Below are 27,204 nucleotides of genomic sequence, written 5' to 3' on the forward strand. Positions count from 1 at the left end.
TGAAAATGAGAAGCTGGTGCAACTTGGATGGGGAGGGTTTGAGAGAAAGGGAATGCTGGGGCTTGAAAATAGATAATCAACATATATGTTATTGACAAACAAAATGTTAGTGCTATTGAAGCTTCTCATGACTATCTGCTCAATCTGGATAAACTTTCATTTGATGCTTTTCTACTCCAAACAATAATTAAAAAAATGAAAATAATTTGTCAAAATACTGCACATGTAAAATTCCTTGCATCGACAGAAAAAATTCTGGAAGTCATTCAATGATGATGAGGTATTTAAAAGTATCTACATAACAATGAGTCAAAATCCAGCAAGATTTAAACATTCATTCCCCAACATTTTAATACATTTTATGGAGTATACGATTAGAAGTATATATTGAAAGATTCTTGTCTCAATGAATTTCCAGCTTTTCTAGTGTTGCTATCACATTTCCCAGAATCACAACGCCTCAGAAATGAGGGAGAAGAAACTTAAAGAAGACTAAAGGTCAAATTTCTCCACACACAAAGTGCTGCATAAGTACGTTCATAAGTCATAGGTGCAGAATTAGGCCATTCAGCCCATCAAATCTACCGCAATTCAATCATGGCTGACCTATCTTTCCCTCTCAACTTCATTCTCCTGCCTTCTCCCCTCCTTATATATGGAATGATTTATTAAAGGACAGCGTAATGTTGAGTGCAAGAAATATGGAATTATTTACGAAAGGAAGCTATAGAGGTGAGTACAAAATAGGAAATTGCACTTTGTCTTTGGAACTGGTGCACTACAATACTGCAAACTCTATTCTGCACTCTGTACCTTCCCCTTTGCTCTATCTTTTGTACTTGAGTTTTGCTTAATTGTATTTGTGTATAGTATTAACTAACTCGATTGGATAGCATACAAAAATTGTTTCACAGTACCTAGGAAAACATGACACAAATAAATCTAAACCAACAAAGACATATAGACAGGTACATAGATAAGAAAAATATAGAGGACCAAACACAGGCAAATGGGACTACTCAGTTCTAAAACATGGTCAGCATGGACAGATTGGTCTGAAGGGCCTGTTTCTGCACTCTATGATTCTAGAATCTGATGTAAATTCAAGGCCACTTTTAGATGGGATCCATTTTGAAAACATTAGGTTTATTTTAGCTATGCAGGATCCTCAAGCTGTTGGCCAAAAATCTTCCTGGTAATGTAATTTATTGTTTTACCTCAGTCGTCTTTCCAAAAAAAACTTGTATCACTAGCACACCAGTTTGGAAGGTGTGTACCATTATATATCCTTGAGCAAAGAGGCACTGATTTGAGGTCTCAGTTGTGCTGAGATGGTCAGAAAATGGTGAACAAAATGGTTTGTTCTCAGTTAAGTGGAGCATTTTAAGGGTCAACAGGAGAGCTGATACTAACAGTTACCTTTACTCAAGATCCAGGATTTCTCACTACAAGATAGTGATACCTAATTAGCGTGAATGCATTGAACAGCCAAGGGTGTGTAAGTTAGGCTACGTTTTAGCACTAATATTTTCCTTTGATAGATTATCTGCTTGTACATTTTTATCAGTGCTCCTGGATGTAAATAACCAGTGCAAATAATGAATCTGTCAACCAACTCAATGCAAGAAAAAGAGTAAATTGGGACGTGTTTAAGAGAACATTAAGGGTATTAGTTCAATAAAATGTTTTAATATGCTAATCAGCCTTTCAAGCTTCCATTCTGTTTTGGGGCTATTAGTAACTCTTATCTTTTGTTTTGTTTTACTTTATTACCTAAATAGGTTATTAATCTAAGTGTTTACACAGCACCTCAAAAGTAATAGTTTCATATTTTTATATAAATCCAAGGATTGGAATGAGCTTTTGTGTCACGACATTCTAATTAGCAAAATGATGGCAAATTAGAATAACAAAGAAGATGTTAAGAGATGAAAGGCTGATTGAATGAGATTTCAATGCCATGCAATCCACCATTGCTTAACAGGTCATGTGGTTCTCCATTCAAAAGGATATATCTGCATTTCATTCTCTCTTTTCAGGGGAAGAGAGAGAATGCCTTAGCACTGAACCTGTACTCGCTGGAGTTTAGAAGAATGAGGGGGACCTCATTGAAACATACCAAATAGTGAAAGGCTTGGTTAGAGTGGATGTGGAGAGGATGTTTCCACTAGTGGGAAAGTCTAGGACTAGTGGTCATAGCCTCAGAATTAAAGGATGTTCCTTTGGGAAGGAGATGAGGAGGATTTTTTGTAATCAGAGGGTGGTGAATCTGTGGAATTCATTGCCACAGAAGGCTGTGGAGGCCAAGTCAATAGATATTTTTAAGGCAGAGATAGATAAATTCTTGATTAGTAGGTGTGTCAGGGGTCATGGGAAGAAGACAGAGGAATGGGGTGAGGAGGGAGAGATAGATTTGCCATGATAGAATGGCGGAGTAGACTTGATGGGCCTAATTCTGCTCCGATCACTTATGACCTTATGTGACTTTGCCGGAATTACAAGCAGCTGAAAAAGATAAGACTACAGATGGTCATATATTATGGGCACTGCATGTCAGCTCTGTATTGTGCCAGAAATGAAAGAGTTACCATTCCATCAAAGTCTAGATAGTGTGCGTCCATCAGCAGTAAATTATGCGAGTAATGAAACAGGTATCTGACTCACTTTTATGCATTTTCTCGGTATCTGCCTTTTACTATTGCCTGCCGAAATGTTTTTTACACTACTATCCCAATGCTTATATAGGACCAATGGAAACTTGATAACTTTTAGTGAAAGTGATTCCAATAGCCTTGAAGACTACCCCAAGCGGTGCTAAAAATTGCAGTATTTCAGCATGGTACCTGTAGTCTGACAGCTAGCTAGCTGACAGGCAATAATAAGGCAAAATGACAGGGGTAAAAAAAATGAATGTTATTATTCTGAAATAAAACAGTGGATCGCTGCTGGATGTTCTGTCATCCCCTAGGGAATGCATTAGCAATCAGCACCAATTTTGGAGCACAGATTGCTGAATTTTCCAGATATCCTCTAAACCTCTTACACAAATGATGAGTCTAAGCTTGCAGGGTATCAAACTGACCTATGAATGACAGCAGTAGGAACTTCTAATATTGCACTCATTTTGAGCATGCACTGAATAATGTTGAAACAAAGCCCTAACATCAGTCATCAGACGTTGCAGAATCTTCGAACCATCAATGGAGTAGGCCATGACTTTCATTCTGAAAGAAAGGTCTACAAACTCTGCAGAGTCTTGTGCCAACCAGGTGCCAGACTCTTTCCTGCTCCTTGACAAGTAACATGGGCTTTACAACAGGTTTTCAGCTCACCAAGGGCTTAATTGTTAATGCTCATCCGCTCGATGACACCTTGTCTCAATCATCAACATTTCCTGGGTCAGTGTCACTTCCTGAACTGTCAATATTGCCTCCAGCCATAACATGCCTCCCATTTAGGAGGACCAGGCTAGCTTTAACTGTAGCTAACCACAGCCATTCACAGTATTGCTCCCTTGTTGATGTATCCACCCATTCAACCATCCAGTTTGGGTTGGCTGGTTCTTACAATCATTAATATATTCAGGCAGCAGATCACTGGTGATCTTCCACTGCAAAATGTATGCATGTGTACCAATGCCCATATTGAATTTAGACCCCATTATATTCTGAATAGATAACACATATAGATTTCTTATAATAGAATTAAATTTCTTACTGCTTCTCTAAATATGTTCTCTTTAAAAGAAGCTACAGATGAGTTGTCGTCATAGTTCTATAGTTTTCACTGAATCCTTTGTTACCAAGTTTCCTTTGTTTGCAACGGGCTGTGGGCGTTGGCAGTACTTTTATTTTATAGACCACCATCATTGTCAAGTGCAATGTGATTCACAGCTTTATGTCCATCTACATGCAATTCTGCACGTTACTAGACTGATGGTGAACAGAAACCCACATTGACTTCACCCTCCTGAACCCCAGAGGCTATATGCAACACCCTTTTCACCCATCCTGCTTGTGATTAGTTAACTCAGTATAAAACACCTTAAAACCATGGAGCTAAATATCAAGGTGTTTCAGTTACCTTATGCATAAATTAATCAGGCATTTTTGGCTGCCCTGAAATTGTTGATTTTAATGAGATTTATTTTAAGTGTTTAATTTTTACTCTGACTTCATAGTTTCCATTGCATTGTTCTTGGGAGTCAAAACCACTAAATTGTATAGCAGCTTTCATACCACAGGTGTAGGCAATAACCATGGAAAATATTTTCCACATTTCCACAGGCGATTGACACTAACAGCTGCACTGACTAAATCGACATTTTTATAAGTCCCTCAGTCCCAGAAACTTCCTGTTCTCACCAACACATTTAGTTTTTCATATTTCTTTACAAAACACTTTGAATTTCAAACTCCTTGTATATTTGGCATGAGTATTTTAAATATATAAGACTGCGAATAAAAAAATATCCCTATTTTTCCAGAATTTTTCTTATTTTATTAGTACAGAAAAGGTTACCGTATGGAGAATATAAAATGCACTTGAACAGATTGAACTTGTGTGGTAATCAACTTGCAGAACGCAACCTCAATTTTGAATTTGCAACAAATTTTGGGGAAGAATAGAATGGAGGAAACAGTCATAGAATGAAAGATATCAAGTATATCAATGTAATATTTTGTGTGCTAAGAACTGTATCCATTTCATTTCTACACTACCTACGAAAGGAAAAGATGGGGTGGACAATAACCTTTGGTGGCAAGAACCAACTGTTATGAAGTTCTCCCAATAAAAGATTATTATTAATTTATATTAATTAAATTGTAATTATATTGACTAAATTGCATAATTTGTAAAAATATTCATTAAGAATGCAAAATGTTGCATTACAAATCAGAAAAGGAATCTGAAAAGGAAGAAGTCAAAAAGAAGAGCAGTAAGCTTCATCAGAATGGAAAAATATTAGCTGATGTAGAAAATCACCTTTGCAATATTGATTTTTAACAATGACAAATGAAATAAGATGAAATAAGTAGGAATAGGCCATGTGGCCCTTTGAACCTATTTTGACATTTCATATCATTAATGATCTTGTGCCTGCAGTCTATTTTCTTGCCCAAGCCACCAAGTCCTTTAATCAGATTGGGACTTCTAGGATTTTGATCCAATAATTGTGAAGAGATGGCACTATATTTACAAGTCGAGATGGTATTTGACCTGAAGGGGAACATGCATGGTGGACTTCCCATGCAGCCAACTTTGAAAGACCTTCCATGTGATACAGGTGGTGAATTGGGAAAGTGGCTTGAAGAACAAGGGTGGCACAGTTGTGCAGCGGTAGACTGGCTGCCTTACAGCACCAGAGACCTGGTTCAAAACCCAGGATCTACAGGTGATGCCAGTACTGAGTTTGTATGTTCTCCCCCTGGCCGCGTGGGTTTTTCCCGAGTGCTCCGGTTTCTTAAAGATTTGTAGATTAATTGGCTTCAGTAAGAATTGTAAATTGTCCCAAGCATGTAGGATAGTGCGAGATCATTGGTTGGAGCCGACCGACTCAGTGGGCCGAAGGGCCTGTTTCCACCCTGTATGTATAAACTAAAAACTAAACTAAGAAGCATTGATGAGTTGTGGAACTTTTTTTTTTAAGAGACTGCATTCTTATAGTTAACAATAACAAATTATTCACATGTAATACTAATGTGTAGGTTCATTGAGGCATGGCCAGATTGACAATTGAAAACTCTTCCAAGTGCATCTCATAGGAATTAGAATGCAAAATTATAAAACTCCTTGCTGTTATTCTGACTCATAGAGCCCAGCAACAATGTGCCAATCCCAACACTTACACTGGGATATCAGCTGCCAAAACTATATCAGGTTAAACCTAGCACAGATTCAGCTAATCCATTATTTTCAAGGAATGGCTCTGAAGGATGTAAATAAGTTTGTGATAAATACCATGTTCTTAATTAATTGAGTGAACTCAAATGGGTTTTAAAAAAAAACATTTTCTAGTATCATAAATGGCTGTTTTAAAACTTTTTATAGTTCAACTTGTTGTCAAATTATTTCAGTAGGAGTGTATTGTTATTTTCAATGAGATCAATTTATACTTTGCAAGAGATAGCTTGAAGAATGAAATTGCACCACCAGTAGGGAGTGATCACCAAGGCACTTTGGGTGGACCACTCCCACACACCATAGATATACCACAGATGTACAAACCAACACAAAAGGCTTGCATTAAATTGTATCTTACATGTACCTAGGACATCCAAATTGCTTTACAACCAATTGAGTACCTTTGAGATCTCTTGAAATGCATCAGCCAATTTACACACTGCAACGTCCCATGAGCAGCAAAAGATAATAGGTATAATTTTTAATTGATATCAAATTTTAGCCACAGATAACAGTTGGCAGAATAGTAATTATTTTTCATTTGGATTATTATGTTACCTTAATAATGCTGATACAGCTTCAGTGTAGTAAATAGGCACAGTGGTGGCACATTGGCGCAGTGGTAGAGTTGCTGCCGCCAGAGACCCAGGTTCAATCTTGCTGTCTGTATAGAGTTTGTATGTTCTCCCTGTGACCAAGTGAGCTTTATCCTGGTTCTCTGGTTTCAGTCACATTCCAAAGTTGCAGAGATTTGTAGGTTAATTGGCTTCTATGAATTGTACCTAGTGTACGGGTGATCGATGGTCAGCACAGACTTGGTGGGCCGAATGGCCTGTTTCCACACTGTATATCTGAACTAAACTAAGGCATCTTAACAGTGTAGCGTTTGCTCAATACTGTCGTGAAATATTCATCAAGACTTTATCTTTAAGCCTCTGGAGGGTAAATTAAACCAACAATCTACAACGTGAGAATTCTACACCTGAGCCAAAATAGTGCTGACTGAATTCTAGGTCTGAAATTATAATAGAATGAAGCTGGAAATTTCAATCATTTGGAATCCAATTCTGGACAATGTACAGATTTGGGATGTTTTTTTGGCTTTGACCATCGCTAGTCCACACACTTTTTCCTCAATATAGACTAATGTTTTCGAGTTTGTTCAGCTGTGAAGAAACTGCTGCTTAATATGGTGATACTGCAACAATATTACTGTGAAAAAAAGGCATTTTTTGTAGCACAGGTTACTGCAAGCCAGAACATGATTCCAAATCTGCATTGTAAGCTTCTACTCAGTTTTTCAGTGAATTCATGTAAATCACAAAAAGAAACCATTTGACATCCTCCATGTTTTCACATTTTTACAAATGAATTCAATTGGACTCATTCCTCTCAATCATCTATTGCATTCATGTACTTTTTAAAAACTTTATAAATGTCTGCCTCCATTATGCTATTTGACAGAATATTTTAAATTGCACTATTGGCTTCATCATCTGTGTCTGCACAAACCAGCACACCCCAACGACTGCCATTTCAAAGGGATTACCTCAGGCAAAGGAGGGACAGTCAGAGGGAGTGCCCAGGTCAACATCTGGGCAATGCCAAGTTCCTGGGTTGACATTGGGCTAACCCGATTAATTGGCACTAGCCAATTCTGGCTGAATAATTGGGCTTTTATTGAAAGACAATTTCTCCTCATTTCCCCTCTGGTTCGGTCAACTACTTGAACCTGTGACATCTGCTTACCATAAGTAACAGGAGCAGCAGTTGGCTAATTAACCTCTCGAGGTTGCCCTGCCATACAGAAGATCATGACTGATCAAATTTTGGCCTCAACATAATTTTCTATTCTCCCTATATCACTTGACTTCCTTGTAGTTTAAAAGTCTGTCAATTCTGCCTTGAATATTCTCTCTGAGAAGAAACATCTGTCTGAACTCTTCCAGTTCTTAATACATACTCTCCAATGCTAGCAATCTCATTCCAAACTTTATTTGCTTTCATAAAATCATCTTCATTTTTTTCTATATTGTGATGATTTTCAGTTCAATCAGCTTAATATTTCTTCATTCATCAACTCTTTCATAGCAGGAATCAATCTTGTGAATCTTCTCTCTGCTGCCTCCAAAGCAAGTATATTCTTCATGAAATAGGGAGGACAAATGTATACACAATACTCCATTCATACGTAATAGCTGGTGTATCTTCACCAGCTTCCTGTGAAATAATTGCAAAACCTTGTTATTTCTATGCCCTATATCCCTTGCAATGAAGGCCAACATTGCATTAGCATTCCCAATTACTTACTCTGTCTGTCTGCGAACTTCTATCTCATGTACCCACAGATCCCTTTGACCGGCAACATTTTGAAGTTTCAATGTATTTATATAATTTACTTTTTCTTTCTTCATTCCAAATTTGACAAACTCACATTTTCTCATATTATACTCCATCTCCAACTTCTTGTCGATTCAATGGTTCCTTTGTAAAATCTTTGTACATTCCTTTTAACTTGCTAAGTCACCGCTCTTTGTAACATCAGCAAACTTGGCTTGACTACACTTTGTCCATTAATCCACATTATTAACTTTGAATGGTTGATTATGAATGGTTGAGGTCCATTGAGGCTGGGCAGAAGAGTGGGAATGGTCCTATATTGACCCTGGAGAGGGTGAGCCGTGATTCTGTTTAACGGTGGAGGAGGTAGTCTCGAGGCATTAAATGATCAACTCCTGCACCTAATTCGTATATTCAGGTACTCGCTGACTCATGGAAAGCCAACTCAGTGTGTGATCACACAAAATGGATGAGTATTTGGGAACTGAAAATGTTGTCCTTTTGTTGACAACTCATAGAGGTAAAGAGAATACAATGGGAAGATCACCTCACCACCATTCCATTAAAATAGAAACACAAGAGAATGCAGATGCAATGTTGGATTATTGAATAAAGAGCAACATGCTGGAGGAATACAGCAGGTCAGGTAGCATCTGGGGAGCAAATGGACAAGCAGCGTTTCAGGACAGGACCCTTCTTCAGACGGACATGAAAAGGGTTCTGACCTGATCTCGTCTGTCCATCACAGATGCTGCCTGACCCACTGAGTTCCTCCATTTATTTCCATCTTTAAATTTTAGGCAACTACAAAAACCTCCCCCTCTTCCCCATGTACCCTCTCCTCCTCCCCCCTGTGCTCCACCTGGACTCGCACCTATTTCTTCCTCCCCTCCCCCTATTTCTTCCTCCCCTCCCCCTCTCTCTTCCTCCTCTCCCCCTCTCTCTTCCTTCAGCTTCGCAATTCGCAACTCTTTAATCCTTTTGTCTCACACCTGTCTTTTCATATCTGACCTCTGTCCAACCACCTAGCTATCAAAAACCCTCTGCATCTGTATCAACCTATTCCCTGTCAGGCTTCATCCTGCCCGCCCCTCTCTCTCTCTTCCGGCTATCTCTCTCTCTCTCTCTCTCTCTCCCCCCCCCCCCCCTCCCCTCCTAAAATCAGTAGGAAGAGGCGTTCCCATCGAAATTTCACTTATCCATTGTGTTTAAGAAGGAACTGCAGATGCTGGAAAATCGAAGGTACACAAAAATGCTGGAGAAACTTAGCGGGTGCAGCAGCATCTATGGAGCGAAGGAAATAAGGGTCTGAAGAAGGGTTTCGGCCCGAAACGTTGCCTATTTCCTTCGCTCCATAGATGCTGCTGCACCCGCTGAGTTTCTCCTGCATTTTTGTGTACCTTTCACTTATCCATGTTCTCCTGAGATGCTGCATGACCCGCGGAGCTACTCTAGCACTTTGTTTCGTCCTCCATCAGTTTGTTTTCTTATAACTCCATTAAATATTTCCTGATCTACCTACTACAGAATCCGTGCATCCCACACTGGTCTCGGAACGGGGTTGAAAGTAAGGCATGCGTGACCTCTCGAAACCACTTAGATAAGAGAAATATATTTTAACTTGGGGGTGATGGAGCGTCCGGTGTTGTGGTGTGCGAGTTGGTGGCGGCAGGGTGAATGGAAATCATCTTCAGGCCGATCTCATCTTCAGCTGTTATTAGCACTCCCTAGTAGGTAAGTCACCCAGGAGGCGAAGGATTTTCATTACTCTAACCCAGGAACTCCAAAGTTAAATGTAGAACCCCGCCGAGTAAACTCAGCAGACCATGAACACAGTTGGACATTTTGTTCAATGTTTTCTCAACGGCATGTTTCCATTACCAACTGAGACAAGGTGGGAGGCGAGAGGCAGGGATACAATGTTCAAAACAATTAGAAACGTAATGTCTGAGAAAGAAATGTGCCGATTTTTTTCGTAGTGCGTTTGTACTGTAGCAAGGACACCTTATTAATTATTCATGAATTAATTGTTAGTAAAGCATAACAGATCGCAAATCCACATAAACCGCATTGCAAAACAGACATGAAATGCGAACTTTGAACAATTATTGAGGTTTCTGAATAAAACGTGTCTGGTTAAGAGAAAAAGCAAATACAAAGTTGTTTACTTACGAGAATATATGCGAAAAGTAAAACAGACATATATTTGCTTTACCTTGCACTTCTTGTTTCTACATATTATGCAATCTTATAAGAGAGTAAATGTTTGTTTCATTTCTCGCATCCTTGCAAGAAGGTGCAAATTGTAACTCAAACATGAATCATTTGTGATGATTGGCTTTTAATTTCTAATTTCCTCTGCTCCACCTGAAGGTGCTAACTCTTAATGGGTAACAGTTCCACAACTAGTTGCAGCATCTCAGCATCAAAGAGGACGAGGAAAATAAATTGTAACATTGAACAATCCAGAGCTAACAAACGTGCAAAGAAACGCGTAAAGATGCAAGGCACCAGTAAACCGAGTATGTTTTGTGAATGAACACCACGGAGGATTAAGACAAATTACTAAGTGCTGGAGTAACTCAGTGGGTCAGGCAGCATCTATGGAGAATACGGATAGGTGACGTTTCAGGTCGGCACCCCTCTTTCGACATTTTATTACCATTTACTAACTTTAGGGGGTGGTAACCAAAAAGTGCACTTCTAACACTCGGGTATTGTACCCGATATAACTTCAACGTTAGGGGTGGGGTAACCACAAACTGCACTTCCAACCCTCACGCAGGTATTGCACCCTTCACGACACCTAATCTTATATACATGTATGGGCGCGCACTGTGGACCCTTCATAATTTCAACGTTAAGGGAGAGGTAATCATAAATTGCACGCACAACCCTCACCCGGGTATTGGCACCCTTCATAACAGCTACCCTTTGCATACATACATGGACGCGCAATGCGACCCGGGAACTGTAGTCCTGTCGGCACACACCACGGGCAAGCCCGCCCGACACTGCAACTACTAATACCAGCATGCACCTGGCGGGACGGTCACGTGGGAATCAGCGGGGCCCAATGATGGAGTGAGTGAGGGGGGAGCAGAGCCGTGGAGTGGGAGGAGGCTGGAGCCGAGAGGAGGGTTTGTTCTCACTGGAAGGCGTCGTACATGGTCGTGTCCGTAACTGCGACAAATCGATAGCTGACTGGGATTTATCAAGAGTTCAGGACTTACCAACTTTCCCCCCAATCGTGTTTCACCGATAGTCTTTCATTTTTCTTGCGAACAAGATATTTGGTGACGAGAATCCGTAGTTTGAACGGTGGGGAATCCGTGTTTTAGGGGGTGGAGGAGAGAGAGAGAGAAAAACTCTCATAAAGAAAACGAAGGTGGTTGGGGGGGGTTGAGGAAAGCAATAAGAGAGAAGCGAAGGATGCCTTGGATGCGGAGGTGGCCGTTGAGCTCGACCCTGTTGCTGCTGCTCGGCGCGGCGCTCGCGCTGCTCTGCGCGCCGGTCCCGGCCGCCGTTGCCCTGGAGCCGCCTCGCGCCTGCCCGCCCTGCTGCTCGTGCCGGGCTGAGCTGCTGGACTGCAGCCGCTGCAAGCTCAGCCGCCTGCCTCACCCGCTGCCCGGCCGCATCGTCCGCCTGTGAGTATGCACCCATGCAAACTTTCCCCATTCTTTTCCACTCCATTCCATCCTTCCCCGAAACATTTCTCTCTCTCCCCTCCCCACCCAATAAGAAAAAAAATCTGAGTTTTGGAGAGAAAACGCATTCATTCGTGTTTTGGCAAACGGGACTTTTGTTGCATTGCCAAGTTCCCATGATTTGCTGCCTATTTGCCTGAAAACGTGACCACAAAAGGTGGATTTCTCCTTCGAAGATGTACATCTGCACCCCGCAAAAATGTGGTTTACAATTCTTGGTTAAATCGATTACGGTTTTCTTAAAAATAAAACTTCCCCGTAGAGTTGAGATGTGGTTGAGATTCGAGTGCTCTGGCAAAATGTATGTTTCGGGTAATGATCCTGGTGCCTTTGGATGCCCAAGTGCAATTTGTATTGGACATTGCAACACATATTGTACTTGGACAACCAAAGAGTATTCCTCCTAATGCACTTGGAGATCCAGTTACGACGCTCGAAGTCATAGTTAAATAAATTACAGTTGTAACATTTTGCATTCGAGATGTAAATGATCAAGTAATGCTTCCGTTTAACGATTAAACGATACCTCCGATTTGGTTGCTATTTGTGGCAATTTAGATTTTATCACAATTCATGTTTTATTAAAATGTAACGTTTAAGGCAAGAAGAGAAATAGATGGTGTGAGATGCTTCCTCCTGTGGAACCGTTTATTATGTCGTTTTGTGGCTACTTGACTGAAGTGGAAGAGTGCTTAGTACGTCTGGATTTGCGACCGAAAGGGCAAAGGTCCTTTGTGGAAAGTGTAGGGAAGCCATTCAAAGAGAGAGAAAAAAAAATGGATATTTATGAGTTGAAATAATTAATATTACTGGAAACTATAAAATAAATCAATAGATTAGTACTAACTTTTGCAGCGCTCCATCATTTGACCATGTGCAGAGAGGGATCCAAATGTTGAACAAAGCAGGAAGACTTGCAATTAGTTGTGGCTAATTCCCTTCAAATTAGCTCATCCTGCAGTAATGCTGCCTTGCTCACGAAACATGAATAGCTCTTTCTTAAATGGACTTTGAAACTTCGCTACTCACAAACGGCATGCTATCGAAGAATTAGATATAAGTAAATTACATGGATTTTCAAAAGTTGTTTGATTTGATTTTTAGAGAATGTTTCCTTTCTGAATTAAAACAAAATCAACTTTTGGTTATTTAGTGTTTGGTTTTAGCATGTTGAATCTGAGATGGGATAAATTTTGTTATTTTGTGTTTTTCCACAGAACTACAATAGAAGTATAATTTTAGATAATTTAGTGTTTCGATGCAACACATTTAAAAGGGAAATTACCTGAAATTAAAAAAACACAACTTTATATTGCCCAATTTTTTATTAACTTGTCTTAAAACGTCTTGAAATCTGATTTTAAAATATATTAGATTTGGTAGAATTAATGGAACTCAAATTTGTGGTTGGGATTCCATTTTTATTAGATGCTGTAAATAAAAAAATGGTTTTGTTGCTTTAATGTTCCATAGTACATTTTCTGTGCACAAAATGCAGCTGCTGGAACAACTTTTAGTATGTAATGGTTTTTGTTAATATTTCACACTTCAACGATGTTGATTTGCACCCACATGTTCTATTAGTAGAGAAATGTCTATAGGAAGAGTAGCTGTGGATAGTTTCCAGTTGTGTAAACAAGTACTAGTAGCTCAGTTGGGGGCACATAATTGTGATCACCCTTCAGAGAATTTGCGAGTGGCTCAAAAGAAAACATTCAGTATCATTTCTAATGTCTCACTGTTAATCAAACACTTCCTGTGAAAAATAGTGTGTTGCTTTGGGATTGGGGATCAGTTTAATATAAACCTCTCATTGTCCAGGTGTACTAACACTGTATACAAGTAGTAATTTAATTTGGAAAAGTTTTAGGCAATTCAGTCAGCAGTTCCAAAATCGACCCTTATTTGTTGTGATTCTAGAAATGAAGGTGAACATTTTAATTCCTTTTGTATTAACAACCAAAATAAACTTGTATTTTGTACTTAAGGGCATTCCAAAGCCCTAAAGGGCATAATGACCAATTTATTTTGAAGTATGGTCATTGCAATTTTTTTTATAGAGAAGCAACTTACATACCACAAGATCTTACAAAGTAAAATTAAATACTTATTTGAAAATATTATTTTAATGATTCCAAACAAAAAAAAGTTCCTCACTTTGTCACCCATCAGTGTTAATTCTTTTCTGCCACTGTCATATCTCTGATATCAGTACATCTTCAAAATATTCCTTACATCCACAATTATTTCCAGCGAGTGACATCCTGATGTGGATCGCCCTGACTTTATTATCATCTTTTGCACACCGACTGTCACATTCATAATACATCGCAACGTTATCTGTGTTCTGACAGTTTTAAACAATTCACTAAAGCCATGGCTGTCTTTCCTGTTTGGTTTCTAGAAATTCACATTCTTGTTCTTTGACTTGTGTCATGATTTTACTCTTGATTTTTAAATTTTCCTTTAATTAGCCTGCCCACATTGCTTCGTATTACTACCCATGGGTTAGTATTGTTAACCACTGAAGCCTGTTTGATATCTTCCACAAAACAATTTTAATTGCATTTTCTTTTATTTGCCTGCATGAAGATTGGGAGTTGAACCAACTCTAACATCTCTACGGGGCTTCTTTGGCTTAACTATTTTCAAACAATACAATACAAGCCTTGTACATTTGAGATGTTCTATAATCGTTGTAGTTTCTGATTTTCAAGATGCCTTCATTCTTTGTGGAATATCTTGTGGTATTTTAATGAATGTGATTAAAACAAAATAGGTGCTGTGAATGTAGACCCAAGGAACTGCAGATGCTAGTTTACAAAGAAAGAACACCGCTGGAGTAACCCAGTGGGTCGGGCAGCATCTGGAGAACGTGGACAGGCAACATTTTGGCTGACGAGTTTACAAATGGTGGATAGGTTCACAAAAGGCAGTTTGCAAATTATAGGTGAGGGGGTGTTTTGATTAGCAGATGGTTTGACAAAGGCCAGAGATGAAAAGAGAAAAAGTATGACATAAGGTTAGAAGTGATGCGAGATGTGAAACCGGAAGAAGGAATATGTAGCAGGAGATGGGGGAAGGAGTGAAATAGGTGTGATTCCAAGTGAGGCACAGGGAGGGGGGTGTTGTATGTTAATTACCCAAAATTGGAGAATTCAATGTTCATATCATTAGGTTGCAAGCTACCCAAGCTGAATGAGGTACTGTTTCACCAGTTTGCATGTGGCCACACTCTGGCAATGGAGGTGGCCCAGAACAGAAAGGTCAGTATGGTATAGGGGAGTTAAAATGATTAGCAAATGGGAGATCCAGCAGGCCTTGGCAGACCAAGCACTAGTGTTTGGCAAAATGGTACCATGAATTAATTCCAACTAACCAAAATAAGTTAAACTTTAGATAAACACAAAGTGCTGGAGTAACTCAGTGGGCCAGGCAGCATCTCTAGAGAAGGAATGGGTGCTGTTTCAGGTCAAGACTGTTCAACTTTTAACTTTAAATATAAGTGAAAGTGATTTAAATGTGGATGTTTTGCTCCAAGTGATGTAGTTCTCACCTATGGATAGGATATTTTACCATACCAGTTTGCACTTTTAATAGTTGCTTTCACTGGTGGTTTAGAGGTGACATCATCTACATTATGATAGTCAACAAATGACAAATGCATGGTCAAAAAGCAAAGGATTGCATGTCAAGACAAAGTCACACAGCTCTAGAAGGAATGTTTGAAACTGTGCTACTGTTCACCCTTTTAACCTTATAGTTACTATAATCTAATTATTTTAATGACTTTATCAGTGCTATTCCATCCAATAAGCAGAATCGATCTCAAGAACATGAGGACTTAGCTTTAAGGTGAGGGAGCAAAGTTTAAAGAAGACAAGTCTTTTTACAGAGCGATGGGTGCCTGGAACACATTGCCAGGAATGGTGGTAGAGACAGATAGAACAGGCCTTTTGTAGGCAAAGTGAGTGGAGGAACATGATAGAGGAAATTTGTTTAACTTGGTATCATTTTTGTTATGGACATTGTGGGCTGAAGGGCCTGTTTATTTGTTGTATTTTCTGTTCCTCATAAGCAAAATAACCTTGGGCAACTCTCCGAGTTGGTACACACCTTATTGGCACTTTAGTAGTATGATTTTATTTCCTCTGCCAGCCAGTAGTTACACAAAAGGTTGATCTTTTCCAATATTCAGCATAAGATGCTGAACAGGTTGTTTCTCCACAGTGTAAGGAAGGAAGTGGCTGGAGACATTCCAGGCAAGTTGTATCCATGGCAGAGATTGTTGATTGAGGAACAATGCAACATTTAACTAATAAATCAGAAGGATTAAGGATAGAGGTTTCGTATGGGGAAGTGTTGGATTCTTGCGGTTTCTGTTATTTGCCTTTGCTGTACTTTTATTATTGCTTCAATTTGAAACCGAACCTGCACTACAATCAATAGTTGTACAGGTGCACAACCTTTTATCCGAAGATCCAAATAACGAAAACCTCCGAATAGCGGCCATTTTTTCGGTCCTTGAAGAAAGGTCCTTGAAAACGTTCACCGAGGGCGGCCCGCAGAGGTGACAGCGGAACCTCCGGTCGGTCCTCGAAGAAAGGGGAACTAAATCCCCATTCATAAAAGAGAAGATGAGGGTATATTGCGCGGGAGGGTTAATAATTGACAATATGCTGCTGCCTGCCCGCTGAGTTAAAAAGTTCCCACCGTAGACTCACGATACACAGTGCAGATTGTCGCTCCCTTCAGTTTCACCCCACCTACGCCCCTCTGCTTCCCGGCCATGTGTGTGACCCCTCCCCTCTCCAGCTCCCCGCCCATTGCACCGGCGCGGGGGCTTTGCACTGTCTTCACGTCAGCGATTGCAGCAGGACCGTGCCAGTCACCGGAGACGTCAGGACCAATTGGACACCGACCACCAGGCCCACCGCAAGCACGGAGATCCCAGAGACCTACAGCCAACAGCAGCCCAGCCCAGCCCCGCTCCAACTCCAGAGGAACACGTAGGGGCAGAAGCTGATGGTGTGCAAGGTACGTCTTGTTCCTGGGGTGGCGGATGAGGGGGCGCAGCTCGGGCTGTGGGCAAACTGCCACTTGTCGCTGTAGCGGCCAAAGATCATAGAGGAGCTCCTCTATGATCTTTGGTAGCGGCCCATCGGGGAGCGGATTCCTCTGGAGTTGGAGGGGGAAGGGGGTATTGTGCTGTTTGATCGCCCCCTGCTATCCCAGGGACAGGGAGACACAGCGGCTTTTTAGACTGGTGGGCAATCACTTCCAAAGTTCTGCCCACACAGTCAGTACACTTCTCCTACACGGCATTTCATACAAACATTTATTCTGCAAGAAAAAACGACATTGAAGACTCAAACTCGCGATCGAGTAACTGCCAGGATCAAGACGCAAACTCGCGACCTTGCGGATATGAGCCGAGCACTCTACCACTGAGCCAGCCATTAAAATCTACGCTAAAAAATTTCCATTCCGAAGCCCGACAAATTCTGAATTACGAAAAATATCTGGTCCCAAGGCTTTCGGATAAAAGGTTGTGCACCTGTACAAGTAATTGTATCGGGTGATACCTGGCCGACAAGTGGTTTTGGATTCTTTTTTGGGGGGGGGGGGGGGCTGGGAGAGCTGACAGTGACAGTGAATTGACAGTGAATGATGAATGCTGCTGGGGGTTTTGCTTGAATAGTTGCATGAATTTAAGGTCCAAGTTAGTTGGTAATATGATCTCAGTAGTTGATCTGCAAGAGCCCCAGCATAGTTATTCTAAGGAAGAGATGCATATATTTTAATTTCTGATTGCATTTATTATGTACTTTTGAAAACTGTAAACTCATGATGCAGTGCAGACAGATTCTCTTTGGGAGGAGGGAACTGCAGATGCTATCTTACACTAATGATGGACACAAAATGCTGGAGTAACACTGCAAGATAGGCAGCATCTCTCGATAGAAGGAATGGGTGATGTTTCAGGTCTAGACCCTTCTTCAGACATTCAATAGGCTCTTGACCTAAAACTTCACCGATTCCTTCTATCCAGAGACGATGCCTGTCCTGCTGAGTTACCCCAGCATTGTGTGTCTATCTGGTTAGGGAAAAGGGTTCCTTGTTGAATAGCCCTCAGAAACCCATTATTCAGTTTTGTATATTGGTATCACCCAATTGGGGCAACTAGATACTTTGGGATAACATAGGGGGCAAGAGAGAATCTTAGCTGATTTAGGGAAAATGTTTGGAGCCTTAGTTATTTTAGGACTGACACTTGTGTTTGAGTAATTATTTATGAATTGAATTCACTCATTGGATTACCATCCCACTTGTTTATTTGTTCTTTGAAGCTGTGGTCAAACATAAATACTTCAGCACTTGTCGATTGCAGTGTAAATACAAAAGTAAATAATTTCTCATTAGAGAAGTACTTTACAGTGGAAAGCATAACTATAATTTAGCAAACCAAATTAAAAGTTGTTATATGTTAATGCTAACTTAACTGGTAAATTAGTAAAAGTATGATTAGCAGATCTTTTAGTAAGGATTCTTTATGCATACTAAGGGTTATACTAATGGGCCTGTCCCACTTAGGCGATTTTTCAGGCGTCTGCCGGCAACTGTCAGAGTGGAACACACGCGCACACGCATCGCAAAGGAGGGGGGTGGGGGAGCGCTGTCTGAAATTCACATGGTACAAAGCCAAGGTGATACAGACACACCGCAGTGAACAGGAAGGTTGCCGCTGTAAATTAAGACAGCTAAAGCACAGTGTACGGTAAGTCTTTTAAAAGAGGGGGATGGAGAAGGAGTGGTGACAACTTTTAAGAAGCCAGACAACCTTTGAGAAGCCAAATATACACTGCTGTGAAATTCGGCGGACATTCAACATTACCGGTCGGTTATCCGTGGTTCTGAAAACTACTGCTTACGTTTTTTCCCCCCCCAATGAGCCAATGAAATTCACCTGTCAGGACCGGCTACAACCTACGAGAACCCATTAGGACCTCCTTGCGACCCACCTACGGCACGAGAATTCTCGCTACTCTCCATGGCGGCTTCATTCTAGTCGTCGCTAATTTTTCAACATGTTAAAAAATTTGCGGCGACCATGAGTCCAGCGACTAGTTCCCAGTATGCAGGAACTCCTCATGACCATGAAGGCGACTCCCCAGCAACCTCCCGCAAACATGTGGTGACTGCATAGTCTCCTGCAGTCGCCTAAGTGGGACAGGCCCATTAGGGTTTACTGACTAAGGTGGTTGTGATTGTTTGAACTGTTGCCTGTTGTACACTTTTTTTGTTTTGGCCTTATCTGCCATCCAAGTCGGTTAAAATTCAATGGCTATGTAAATGAAACGAGAAGCAGAAAAATAGCAATGCCACCGTTCCTTTTGCTTTCTAGTGGTTTATATATTCTTCATCCACATTCCATTGAATGTGTTTAAAAGCTGTTGTTAAATGGAGGTGAGAATAGATGTTAAGAAACAAATGTGAAATGCAACATATAAAGTGACTGTGTAACACCATCTGCCACATTATCCGACTTTAAAAAAGCTTTCCAAGAGCCTACATGCAGGATTGTGATAGAAATATCTATGAAATAAGGCAAAAAAGAAATGGCAAGAATAAATTCCTTTTTACTTTTAAATTTACACTGCAGTTGACAGATACTAGAAATCTTGCTTCGCAGATAGTTACAAGGGAGATCTTTTGGTTATAAGGAACTGATTGAGACTAATCAAGGGTTTAGATTCGAAATGTGAGAAATCCCTTTATGGTTCCCAGTTTAATTTGTGACATTTAATAATCTGTTATCAGTAATAATCTATACACTGTTTAGAAAATGGTAATGGTGAGGGGGATTTAGGCATTCTCAGGCTGATGGAATCTTTGTTTATTTAATAGCCTTTACTCAGTTGATTGATTTGCTTTATCAGATCTAATTCTCCACTGATAAGTAACTGTGGCCCAATATTAAACCATTTTTTGCAAATTACATTCTACCAACTTGAATTTTCCTAAAGAAAATCAAAACATGAATTGGATCCAAAAGAAAAACACTTGATTTTATTATTTTGGAACTCAGGAAAACAGATGGCAAGGAGTTGTCTGCAGCTGCTTTTTTATGCAATCCAGACTGAGAACTTTTCACATACAGGGCTGATTTATGAGTCACTCAATATTGGTGTCTCAAAAGTAGTTAGAGCTTTGTGAATTCTCCTCCCAGTGTACTTAATTTTCTGCTGAATTAGGTGATCCTACCCCATGTTATGGTATTGATTTAAAATCTGTATAACATTACTCAAATAGAAGTGTCCACAGTTAGAAAACGTTTTGTAGCACAGAAGCATTTCTTGATAGCAGCAATCAAATAGCAATCTGTCTTCAAGTTTCCATTTTCTTAGAATTTTGAAATGAGCTCTTTACGGCCTTTGCTCAGTCGTATTGACTGTTCACATGCATTCATGCTTAAGATGACTATTGGCAAACGGGTAGCCCACATGAGCACTCAGTTGAGCATGGTCATCTAATTGACATTAGATTGTTGGCTATTCATCAGATGTTGGAACCCAGGTCAGTTATTTCATTGCAGCACTGGAGTCAAAGTTTATAATGATCCCTACGTTTAGTCAATATTGTAGAGGTGTTTTGAGTTGCATGTTTTTAATATCCTGCCCAGTTCTGTACCTTTTTGAATGGTGATTAATCTAGAACCTTTATCACATGAGAAGTAATCAGTAAACTGATTGCACGATGAATGGAAACCACATGCTAACAGATTCACAGAGTTTTGTACATTGAAAGTTTTAAACATATGATTAGGTGCTCTATAAATTCAAGTGGTTTATTTGTTATCCTTAACCCCAGTAATTCCTCTGATTCTAAATACTTAATCCCACGGACATTTGAGTACATCTGTGTATTCCATCACCATGAAGCTTTATGGGCAATCTAATTACATATTATATGAAATTGTAACCGATATATAGTAATAGTCGCAACAAATATAGTCTAAGTAAGGGAATGGAACAGTCATTGTGATAAATTTATATATAATTATTATTAATTATTAATTTTTGGTCTATTATTGAATGCTAGAATCTAAAATAAATTAAAACCTTCAGAACGAACATAACGTTGTCAAATGATATCAGGAATGTGAATGAACAAGGCGTGTACACTGGACCAACTTAAACTGAAGCAGAAGAGGTTAGATCAGAAAAATCGGCTGCAGTTTTTAAGGCGATGAGCGCTATTGATGGTAACTGGTCATTTTTTGTGATTGGAGAGCACTGAAAAAAATAGCAAAGTTTCAAAAATGGTCTTGGTTGGAACCCTGAGCACAAAGTGCATTGGAAAATATATTGTAGGAATTAGTTGGACGGTTTTGTTGTCTATATTACTCAAAGTCTGATCTTGACCACTTCCTGTTCTGTATATTGATTTTGGAAAAACGCTGCCACGTGCAGCTGTGATTTTTGGCCATCCTACTCAAGAGTCCCCCTCCGCTGCACAGGACAAGAGAATTTTTCCCATTGATGAAAAATAAGAGTTATTAGTGTTTAAAAAATGTTGATTCTCTCTCCTGAAGGCTACGCCCCTTCCAGAGGGACTATAAAACCGGGAAGTGTTGAGTACCTCAGTCAGTCTCTGCAAGATGGGGGAAGCGAGAGGGTCACGTCTCTCAGTCTGAGCTGTGAATAACACTGAACACATGTCTACTAAACTAAGTGTGGTTTTACTGACATTGAGTGCCCTTAATGTGGGTTGAAAATGAAAATGTGGTTGGTTTGAAATAAAGCACAGCAAATGGTTGGTGGTGGTTGGTTTGAAATAAAGCACAGCAAATGGTTGGTGGTGGATGGTTTGAAATGAAGCACAGCAAATGGTTGGTGGTGGTCCGTTTGAAATGGCAAATGATTGAAAGTCTAAACTTGACAACTTCCTATTTGCACTGTATTGATTTTAGATAAAACGCTACCACTTACAGCTGTGATTTTTGGCCATCTTACTCAGTCCCCCTCTGCTCATCAGGTGCAGAGGATTCTTCCCATCAATGAAAAATAAAAGTGTTATTAGTGTTTAAAAATTGTTGTGAATCTCTCTCCTGTCAATCACGCCATGAAGTGTGGATGTGGCTCAGTCTCTGTAAGATGGGGGAGGGAGAGGTCACGACTCTGAGACTGAGCCACATCCACACTTCCGGGTTTTATAATCCCTCCCCCTCCCACCAGTAGGGGCGTGACCTTCATGGCGTGATTGACAGGAGAGAGATTCTCAACAATTTCACCCTGCTTGAAATGGTATGAAACGACATTTGACTGTGGTGGCCTTGCACCCTGCATGAAATAGTATGAAACTGCATTTGAACTTGGTGGCCTTGCACCCGGCTTGAAATGGTATGAAACTGCACTTGAATTTGGTGGCCTTGCACCCTGCTTGAAGTGGTATGAAATTGCACTTGAATTTGGTGGCCTTGCACCTTGCTTGAAATGGAATTTCAAGGAATAGCCGTGAGTCAACTGCCAGCCCACCAGCCGTGAGTGAGCTGCCAGCACATCAGGCTTGAGTGACTGAGCTGCCACCCCAAAAATCAATTTGGCCCACGATGTCCATACTAGCCCTCTGGAAACCAGTCCCTTTGGTCCTCAACACCCATACTAGCACTCCAGAAAGCCCCCCCCCCCCCCACACTGGCCACCAATATTGGAATTGGTGGAGAGGTGGAATATTGCGTTGGGGGACCAGCCCTCCCATGTGAACATGGGACCCAACGCGTCCCACTTAGTCTAGTATACATTACAAAAAACAGTAGACATTTTAAAAGTTACTGAAGAAGCAGGGTTAGATACTAAACAAGGCATTGGGTTTAGTTTTGGAATACTTCAACTGAGTTCTCTAGCCTTTTTTATTTAGATGGATGGATGGGTGTGAAGATGCCAGAAATTTTTTCTTGTTTTGAAGATGGGGAACTTTACCTAAAGTTCACATGAATGCTAAACCTGGAGCAATCAAGATAGAATTGTGACTAATTTCCCTCTACTGCTTGTCCTGGCAACAATAATTGTTTAACTTTCACTGCAGCTCTGGTGAGACCAGTTAGTCAAAGACGTAGGTCAATTGTGAAATCTGACCAGATTGTCTGTTTCACTTCCCACAGTGATGTGTCACTTACATGTTCTTCTATTTTGGTGCTAACAGCAGTCCTAAAAAATGGATATAAAATAATTTGAATCTCATTTGAACTTAGTTAGTTCAATGAATTTTAGCAGAAATGTGAGACACTATTTAGACGTTTAGCTTCTTTGGTCAAAACAGTTGTCTGGAATCTATTTCCATAAATGGTGACTGTCTTGAGTTTGGATTTTGTAAGTGTGAAGAAATTTATGTGTGAAGTGGGACACAGCACTTTTCAAAGGCAAGTTGCCATATGCAGAAAATTCCTTAGCTGAAAATAATCCTTTACTAAAACAAGCTGTTCTTCTAGTAGAGACTTGCACCGATGTTGCTTCCAGACTTTTGTGTCTGCACTTTCTACAACCAAGTAAAGAAAAAGTGGTAACAGATTGGGCTTTGGGGAAAAAAGTGCATTTTGAGAGGATCTTTTTAAAAGCCAGAATTCTAGAAATTGAAAAAACATTTTTAATGCAATATTGTTAAAATTTAGTTGTTAACCAACTTCCAGATACATGTGATCAGTGATTTACAATATATGTTTAAGCCTATAAGCAAGCATGATGCAAATTGAACTTGAGTGTTTCAAATGTTCACAGAAATATCCTTGCCTTATTTGACTTAATCTCTCAGATTTTTATTTTGTTCTTTGGCGTTATGTAACTGCAGTATGGTGCTAGGGCAGTTTAAAATGGGTTGAATGCTGTTTTCATATTTACTGCTTGAACTCTAAGCTGGTGTCTTGCTCCATAGTATGATGCTCTTGCACAGGTCTTGGTAATTGGACAATTTTGTCGTTTAAAACCATGTTTTACTGTACACGATACTGCTACAGCAGAACAGATCTGCTCGTCTATAGTTTAAGAAGGAACTGCAGATGCTGGAAAAATCGAAGGTGGATAATGCTGGAGATACTCAGCGGGTGAGGCCGCATCTATAGAGCGAAGGAATAGGTGACGTTTCGAGTCGAGCCCCTTCTTAAGTCTATAGTTGTCTGATGCAAACATATTCCAAATGCATGTTGTGATGTAGTTTGCAGTTCAAAATCTGCAGGTTTTTTGTACTCTGCCTGCTTAGTTTGAGAGTTAGTTGTGCATGACGTAAAGTAGCTAATTAATGCCAACTAGAATAATCATTTTGTACAACGTTGCCTCAAATAAAGTATTAGCCAGAAATCCAATTATTTCCTGATATACCACCAAAGGTCAAGTAAAAATGTTCAGTCTTTGATTCTTCAAGCTCCAATGTCAGGAATAACTTGAATTAATATCTGTATGTTTCAGTATTTAAGATACAGATGCTTAAGACATTTGTAAATACGTTTTTCTATGTTTTTTATACTCGCACTGAAGAATAATTTGTGCGCTTCTCAATTGCTTAAACAAAGCAAATAATGTTCTATTGTTGAGGGCCGTATCAGAACAAATAATTTCCCCTTGCAATCTGTTTTAAATATCCTGACCTGAAATGTCACCTATCTATATTCTCCAGAGATGTTGCCTGGCCGGCTGAGTTACTCCAGCACTTTACGTCCAAGCGTAGGCTTGGCGATCGCTTCGTCCAGCACCTCCGCTCAGTTCTCAATAACCAACCTGATCTCCCGGTGGCTCAGCACTTCAACTCCGCCTCCCATTCCGAAACCGACCTTTCTGTCCTGGGCCTCCTCCATGGCCAGAGTGAGGACCACTGTAAATTGGAGGAGCAGCACCTCATTTTTCACTTGGGCAGTTTGCACCCGAGCGGTATGAACATTGACTTCTCTAATTTCAGGTAGTCCCTACTTTCTCCTCTCCTCAGCTCTCCCTCAGCCCACTGTCTCCACCTCTTCCTTTCTTCTTCCCCCCCCCACCCCCGCACCTGCTGAGTTTCTCCAGCATTTTTGTCTACCTTTGATTTTCCAGCATCTGCAGTTCCTTCTTAAACAAAGTTGCAATTGTGACTTATTTGGTTTGCTATCTCAGTTATACAAGGAAGTATGTTTTATCCCATGTGCTATTGGGGAATTGCTTTTTGTTCATTAAACCAAACGTTGAAGCAGGTCTAGTTGGTTGAAAATCCAAACTACAATGGTCGTACATTTATGCCTATCATGCTTAACATGAAAAATTAAGTGAATTTTATCAAATGTTGTTACAAATTATATGCTAAAAATGGAATTTCACATTAATGTGTAATTTTCTTTCAGGGACTTGAGTCATAATCGAATTGCTTCTATCAATGGCAGCTTGTTTAACCATCTGCACAACTTACAGGAAGTGTAAGTCGCATTGTATTTGTACACTGTAGAATTAACTACTGCTGGTGTCTATTATCCATTTCTGACTTTACTTTTTTGACTTTCAGAAAAATAACTCGCAATGAACTAACTACAATCCCAAGCTTTGGAATTATAGCTGCAAACATTACCCTTCTTTCACTGTAAGTGATACCTTTTACTTTTTTATTACTTGGGGCTTTGTAGCTTTTTGAAATGCTATCTAGCAAGGCTATGTACATTCTGTCATAATCACATTCATCTTTTATGGTGGTGTCCATGCATACTGAACAATTCAGAGAAACTGGATTAGAATATTATTCCTAGCATTGTAGGGAGGGAGATGATTTTATGGGAATTGGCTTGATTGTATGTTAAATTCATAATCTAAACAATGAACCGGCGCAGGCCTAATGATGTTGATGATGCCATTCTTTGATTGGAATGTTTGGTTGTGTTATCAGGCTCGAATAATGTTATTCACAATAATCCTGTGCATTGGTAAAAGCAGTTCCTCCGTATTCTGTTTCTTTTTACCAAAAGGAAAAATATATGGTGTCAGTCTGAGTCTAGATGAAGGGTCTCAACCCAAAATATTGACTGCATTTTCCGCCATGGTGTTGCTTGACATGCTGAGTTCCTCCAGCTAACTCTCCTTTATTCTGCTATGCATTCCAGCAAGTGCAGTTTTATTTGCTTCCATCCTGCCAATTGTCTATTTCTGTGTGGAGGGATGTTGCCAGTGCAGAATGCTGGCTGCATGTGCATTTATCAAAAGTATTATGCTTCAAAAGCAATGATTGAAGTGCTATACAATGCAGCTGTTTTTTTAAGTTACCTTTGCAAAGCTTTGGGTTTTATACAATCTCTTATTTGCATTGGCTATGCATTGAGATTGATGGGTCTTGAACGTTGCCAATTGCACATTGCCAGTGCAAGGAAAAGTATAAACATCAGGATATTGCTTGAATTGGATTTGCAGGCAAACCTAAATGTATCAATTTAGTGGCTTTTTAATTACAGGTTTTGTGTGTACTTTGTGCCGTGGCCAATGATGCGTATCGCTAAAGCTAGTCTGGCCAGGCCACTGTGCTTAAATGTTGTCTTTGATTAATCTCTGGAACTGGCAGAGGTTCCAAGTTGGAATTTATTCACAGCAAAGGACAGGTGTTGCATCTCTTGAGTCGCAAAGCAAAGTACCTGGGGAGGAGGTGGTTTGAGTGGAAAGGGACAAGTGAACCAAGGAGTTGCAGAATGAGCGGTCTCTGTGGAAGGCATAAAGGGACTGGAATTTGAAGATATGACTGGTGGTGGGATCACATTGGACATGATCGAAATGTCAGAGACTGGGTTCGATGCGGAAACTGGTGGGGTGAAACCACATTTATGAAAGAAAGTGGATGTCGCACATGTCCTAGAATAAAAAATGTAATATGCATGGGATTTTGGAATTAATTTGTTAAATATAGAAGTTGGGAAGTAACTCTATAAAACCTGGTCAGACCTTGACCTCTGGTCACCATGCTAAAGGAAGGGGGTGGATGGTGCTGGAGACAGTGTAGAGGAGATTCACCAGGACATAGAAACATAGAAAATAGGTGCAGGAGCAGGCCATTCGGCCCTTTGAGCCTGCACCGCCATTCAATATGATCATGGCTGGTCATCCAACTCAGTATCCTGTACCTGCCTTCTCTCCATACCCCCTGATCCCTTTAGCCACAAGGGCCACATCTAACTCCCTCTTAAATATAGCCAATGAACTGGCCTCAACTACCTTCTGTGGCAGAGAATTCCAGAGATTCACCACTCTGTGTGAAAAAA

The 27,204-nt window shown here is 40.2% G+C and overlaps 1 protein-coding gene across 1 annotated transcript in view; it reads left to right on the plus strand.

The window, feature by feature from the left end:
• The first annotated feature begins 11,363 nt into the window (after positions 1 to 11,363).
• Positions 11,364 to 27,204, plus strand: part of lrig3 (leucine rich repeats and immunoglobulin like domains 3) — a 58,609-nt gene continuing 42,768 nt past the window's right edge. The window contains exons 1-3 of the mRNA XM_033038119.1: positions 11,364 to 11,891; positions 25,315 to 25,386; positions 25,473 to 25,547. Coding sequence (XP_032894010.1) covers positions 11,677 to 11,891; positions 25,315 to 25,386; positions 25,473 to 25,547 — 362 coding nt within the window. The 5' untranslated portion in view covers positions 11,364 to 11,676. The remainder of the gene's footprint in view (positions 11,892 to 25,314; positions 25,387 to 25,472; positions 25,548 to 27,204) is intronic.

This window comes from Amblyraja radiata, chromosome 19, assembly GCF_010909765.2.
Source record: "Amblyraja radiata isolate CabotCenter1 chromosome 19, sAmbRad1.1.pri, whole genome shotgun sequence".
NCBI lineage: Eukaryota > Metazoa > Chordata > Chondrichthyes > Rajiformes > Rajidae > Amblyraja > Amblyraja radiata.